At 54.2% G+C, this 5769-nt stretch overlaps 1 protein-coding gene across 2 annotated transcripts in view; it reads left to right on the top strand.

Annotated features, from left to right (window-relative positions):
* NRN1 (neuritin 1) overlaps window positions 1–1260 on the top strand; it is a 10230-nt gene extending 8970 nt beyond the window's left edge. For both annotated transcript variants that reach the window (XM_021717010.1, XM_008066861.1), the window contains one exon: window positions 72–1260. In XM_021717010.1, coding sequence (XP_021572685.1) covers window positions 72–300 — 229 coding nt within the window. In that variant the 3' untranslated portion in view covers window positions 301–1260. The remainder of the gene's footprint in view (window positions 1–71) is intronic.
* The last annotated feature ends 4509 nt before the right edge of the window (window positions 1261–5769 follow it).

Here is a 5769-nt window from a genome sequence, read left to right as displayed (position 1 = left end):
GACGTGGACCCAGGACCCTCCTCGGGCCCCAAGTGAACCTGCCTGTTCTGTTCTGTTCTGTTCCTCGCCAGATACTGGGAGGATTTCCACAGCTGCACGGTCACAGCCCTTACGGATTGCCAGGAAGGGGCGAAAGATTTGTGGGATAAACTGAGAAAAGAATCCAAAAACCTCAACTTCCAAGGCAGCTTATTCGAACTCTGCGGCAGCGGCAACGGGGCGGCGGGGTCTCTGCTCCCGGCGCTCCCCGTGCTCCTGGTGTCTCTCTCGGCAGCTTTAGCGACCTGGCTTTCCTTCTGAGCGCGGGGCGGCTCCCCCCGCGCGCCCACCCACACTCACCTCATGCTCCCAGAAACCGAGAGGAAGATCCATTCGTTCTTTGGGGACGTTGTGATTCTCTGTGATGCTGAAAACACTCATGTAGGATTGTGGGAAATCCTGATTCTCTTTATGATTTCGTTCGATTTCTTGTGTTTTCTTTGCCACATGTTCCCAGTCAGTGAGCGCGCAAGCACAGCCCAAATCGGACCTCAGCTTTAGTCCGTCTTCACACACAAATAAGAAAACGGCACACCCACCCCCATTTTTAAATTTTTATTTTTTTGGCAAAAGAATCTCAGGAACGGCCCTGGGCCACCTACTCTATTAATCATGTGAATAGCATGAGAAATGACGGGCTCCTCCTGCTAGGACAGCGAGGAGAGCAGAAGGCCAGGGAGAGGATTCAAGAGCGATGTCCTCGGGCGAAGCACACGGGGAAAAACTCACACTCACGTCGTTCCTCCACAGTCTCTTGTGTTGGTCATTTCCACTGCACATTTCTCCTCGAGAAGAGCGAAAGGACAGATGGCTGGCTCTGTGTTTTGAGGCTAGGAGGGAGAGCGGCCGGGGTTGAGGAAATGGCTGGTATCACCGTCGAGGCTCCCGAAGAAACGCTGCTATGGTCCCTGAGGGGTTAGCTTTCCCTGCTGTTGTCGACGCATCTTTCCAAGTCCACTGCCTTTATTTTCCCTCCTCTCTCTTGTTTTAGCTGTTACACATACGGTAATACCCGAATATCCAACGGTATAGATCACAAGGGGGGGATGTTAAATGTTAATCTAAAATATAGTTAAAAAAAGATTTTCACATAAAAGAGCCTTGATTTTAAAAACAGAGAGAGAGAGAGATGTAATTTAAAAAGTTTATTATAAATTAAATCCAGCAAAAAAGATTTGCTACAAAGTATAGAGAAGTATAAAATAAAAGTTATTGTTTGAAGTGGGGTGTCATTTGTTTCCTACGCCGAGCCTGCGTTCTCGGCCGAGTTTTCTGGGTACCCGAAGGGACACAAGATGCCGGGTGATAAAGTCACCAGTTCACAAAGCAACTGGGTGCCCTGCCGCCTTCCAGCGAACGTTCCTCACTTAGGACGCCGCCACATCCCCCAAATCCTGCTCCCTTAAAGGAGAAAGGATGGAGGTCGTTTTTAAATCGAGTAATTCAAAAACAGAAATGCTTTCTAGGTGAGGCTTGGAGGAGCTGGGCCTGCTCGTGGCTGAGCAAGCACAGGCAAACAGAATGCCGGTGGCCGGGCCCCCGCCCCAAGCGGGTCGGAGCCCTAACCACGGTCCCTGCAGGCCCGGCCCTAACCACGACTCGCCTCTTCCTCTGCGGTGGCCAGAGGCAGCTTGAGAGGGAACCGCCATTAAGGGCTCCAGCAGAGGGGCCGGGAGGCTGCGTTCCCTGCCAGGGATCAGGTGAATCCTTTCATAATTAATAAGACAGCTCAGCTGAAATGGCGAGGAGACGGGGCCCTATTGATCTGGCAGTCGAACTGCTTCCACCTCGCCTATTTATAGGCTCCGCATGGCCTTACGGAGAAGTAAACATTCCGGAGTAAACAGGAGCCGAGGCGACCGAGGCCCGGGGGCTGCAGGCCTGGCGCGGGCTGGGGGCGGGAGAGTTCTGTGCTCAATGAAATCGAAATATCATTTCTCGGAGAAGGTGGGGGTGGAAGGGAGCTGCGGAGAGCCCCCCGGGGGGTGTGTAAGGGGGACGGAGGGGGGCCGGGAAGGCTGTGGCAGGTTCCCCAGCAGCCCGCCGCCGGCCACGCGGAGGGTGCGCCGCGGCTCCGAAATGCAATGTGTAAACAATCGCTAGTGTAACCGTTCGTAAATCAAACCCAGTGGGTCGCAGCCCCATCTGCATTCCCCCCACGGACTGAATTCCAGCAACACATGCGTCCCCGCGCCCGGAGCTCTGGAAGCTGCTCGGATTCTTAATGGCAGCACAGATGCCGGCCGCCAGTCCACGCACGCGCCGCGCGGGGCAGCCAGGGGAACCGCCTCGCCCGCCTCCCCCGCCCGGCACCCTCCTCCGATTCCCCGTTCTCGGGCAAAACCCAAGAGGCCCGCGCTGCCTGCGAGAGGTGGTCACCCTCCCCGAAACGCTGGAGGTTTTTGGAAAGTAGTTGCGTTTTGTTCTTTTCGTTCCAACGGTTATTTTCGGTCTGCTTATAAATAGGATGATTCCATTCTGAGTTCAACCCCTGTAATTCATATTAAAAATGTGTAAGCCTGTTTTAAATTCGAATCTATTTAACGAGGGGGAGGGGAAGGAGGATAAAGGGAGGGTCTTCCTCAGTCTTTTTTTTTTTTTTTTTTCATCATAGCGCGCCGCCTCCTATCGGCATCTTTTTCCTCTGCAAAGAGGGATCGAACCTTAGCGCACCACTGGGCCCCTCGCTTATTAAATAAAATAAATGAAAGGCACGCGCCCTTCTTCTCGGACTTTGGGGGAAGGGAGACCCCGCGACTCACCGAGGACGACCCTTCCCTAGCAGCGCGGGCTTCCCTCCCAGAAGTCAGTCTTCTGGAAGGTGTAGGAGGGGGCGAGGCTGGGAGAGGGGGCAGAGGGATCCGGGGCGGAGACTGGGAGTGCCTGCGCCTTTGCTCTCTCAGCAGGGCTCTTCTCTAGGAACCTCCTGCTCCCTCGACTGATCCACCTGCTCCTCAAGTGGGGCTGCCCTCCAGGGAGGCGCCCTCCCTCCCGCCTCCAGGTCTTGTCCGGTCCCCCTCACCTCACGCTGGGTCATAGATCACCCTCACGTCTGGAAACCCTGGCGCCCGGTGCGGGCTCCCTTGCTTGCCCAAGGCCGGGACCGCGCTCACGTGCACGAGGGGAGGTTCCCCAGGAACGCGGGAGTCCTGGAAACGCAGGCTTTCGTGTCTGGCTCGTTAGAGAAAGTTCCTTCTTGCGGTGATTGTTGAGATTATTATCGCGCCGTCTTCGACTATAATTTGCTGTTTAATCATGATGACATCTCCATATGTTAGTTGATGTTATTGCTTTCAAGCAGCCACGCGGCTAGCCCTGTTGGCAGTTCAGGGAGATGTTATGAACCAGGGCCAGGGCGTCCCATCGATGGGGGCAGGGTGGGAGGGAGGGGGCCTCGGCACGGAAGGCGTCATCACACTTACCTCCTCAGCACGTCCCTGCAGCCCCTCTGGGTCTTCGCACCCGCCCGTGGCTCTCCACGTGGCCCAGAGCGCTGGCTTCAAGCCCTTGAGGTCCGCCTGGGATTGGAGGAGGTCTTCCTAGATTCAAGACACACTAGTTCACTTGAGTTTCAGGTCTGACAATCCTGTTGTGACGGTGTCAGAGAAGCCAAGGCCAGAGCCCAGCCTCAACTGAGGAACTCTAGGGCCTGTGTGTGGGAGGAAGGGCATGGGGGGTGGTTATAGGGAAGGAGGAAACTGGCAAGAGGGGGAGTCTGCTAGTGGAAATTGGAGGACGAAGGAGAGACGGAGACAATAGAGTTAAGCAGGGGAGCAAAGAGGGTGACCATCTGAAACGCAAGAGAGGATGGAGAAACTTAGAGCTGAAGGAGACAGAGCCCTGCCTGGGCGAGAGATAGGGGGCAGAGATGAAACCGGGAGTTATTTTCATTCTGGACTCTCAGAGAAGCAAATGAGCACCAGAACCACACATAGAGTCTCTTTCTGAGAATCTAGACATCCTCCCACTGTGGTCGGAATACCCGAAGGCCAAGGCCGCAGGGAACCGGACCCTCGCGCTGGGCGAACCGAGCCAGAGCGCCAGACAGGAGCCCCCAGCCCTCAACCGAGTCCACCCCAGGAAATCGGATGAGCCAGGCAGAGAGAACTAGAAATTTCCCCCTTCCGAAATTCTCCCTCAAATCCGGGCAGAATCTCTTCCAGAAATGTATTCAATTGCTCTCTCCACCTCCCTCTCTCCCCCCACCCCATACACAAGCCCTGAGCCCTGGCGGCGCTTGCTGTCTCTCCGTCTGTCCCACTGTCCCGGAGGGATCTAATCTATCGCCCCATCCTATGGGCCCTCGAAGGAAGGCTCCTCGTCCCACTCCTTCTTCCGCCAGACACCTACAAAGGAAATCAAAGCGCCGGTCTCCCCGACCCGCCCCGAGGTGAAAACGAAGTGTCGCGTGGGGGAGGGAGCCGGGACGCGAGAATGATAGGGAATGGCTGGGGACGCCAGAAGACCCCGGGTTCACCCCCTTCGCCGCTCCCATTCCAATTGACTGTGACCCCCTAGACCAGGAAACCTACCCCGCGGGGAGGGGAGGAAGCAGGCATGCCTTGAAGTCGACACCTGGGCACCAAGCCCCTAATGCTTGAACAAGGAAAGCGGTCCTAGCCCTGCCCCGCCCTGTCCAGCTCCCGGCGCGGAGCCCCAGGGCCTGCGGGACTCAGTTAATCCCCGCCCCCCACGTGGAGGGGGCTCTTTCTCCCCTCTCCACCCTCACGGGCTGGGGGGAGGGCAGTGTCGTTTTTCCGTCCAGATTCGCGACCCGGGAGGACGTCGACTTCAGAGCAGCTTCCAAGAGCCAGGACTTCAGAGCGAAAAGCCTTCTATTACCACCTCTCTGCACAACAGTGGGAGGGTTACTGAACCCCTCTAGACCTCCGTTTCCTCTTCTGTAAAATGAGGATCATCATGCCTATCTCATGGGATTGTACCTTGTGTCAAATGAGATAGTACAGGTAAAGCACTTTCCCACAACATTCCAACTTTCCAGTGCTGAATCTTATTGATTTAATTTCATCCTGCTTTGACCCTGGCTCAATCCAATGGGTCGCACCGAATTCTTCAAAGTATCCTTGAGTAGAGAGCCTTATTTTAATACTTTGGGGCAATTTTGCGTGGTTTTTTTTGTAGTTCAGAGTTTTAAATTCCTAGGGCTATAGGTTACCCAGTATTCCACTTCCCACCCCACCCTCCAGCTCCACCACCTGTACCTCTGCCTTCTCAAGGGATGCTGTAGACAAGCTCCTGGAATTCCATCAGGCTGGCCACTCACCAGTGACTGCTCCCCTACACTCTACTCTGCCTCTTGCAAACCCACAACCGGAATCCCTGAGGTCTCCTGTCTTCCTGGACAGCTACTCTTCTCCACTACCTCTTTGCCACCATTTGTATTGAATTCCTCTCCCAACATTAAGAAAAGCAAGGTGGTTATTGTAAACAACGAAGTCATTCAAAGATACATAGAAGAAAAAGAATGACACTCCCTGCACTAACAAGTGTTGAGGGTCTCCCATGACTCCCCCCTTGCTTGATACGCATCTACTTGACATTTACCCATGTGGAAGGTGGGTTTGGGTTTTTTGGTTGGTTTGTTTTTACAGAATTGTAGCATGTATTTCTTTGCAACCAAATTCTTCAAGATCAATAGCTAAACAAATATCTCCTTATTTTAAATAGTTATACAATACTTTATAGAGTGGCTATACTGCAATTTAGTTT

This window comes from Carlito syrichta, unplaced genomic scaffold (assembly GCF_000164805.1).
Source record: "Carlito syrichta isolate Samal-C Ts95f unplaced genomic scaffold, Tarsius_syrichta-2.0.1 Scaffold309155, whole genome shotgun sequence".
In the NCBI taxonomy this organism is placed as follows: Eukaryota; Metazoa; Chordata; class Mammalia; order Primates; family Tarsiidae; genus Carlito; species Carlito syrichta.
This window is presented reverse-complemented; position numbering and strand designations above follow the sequence as displayed.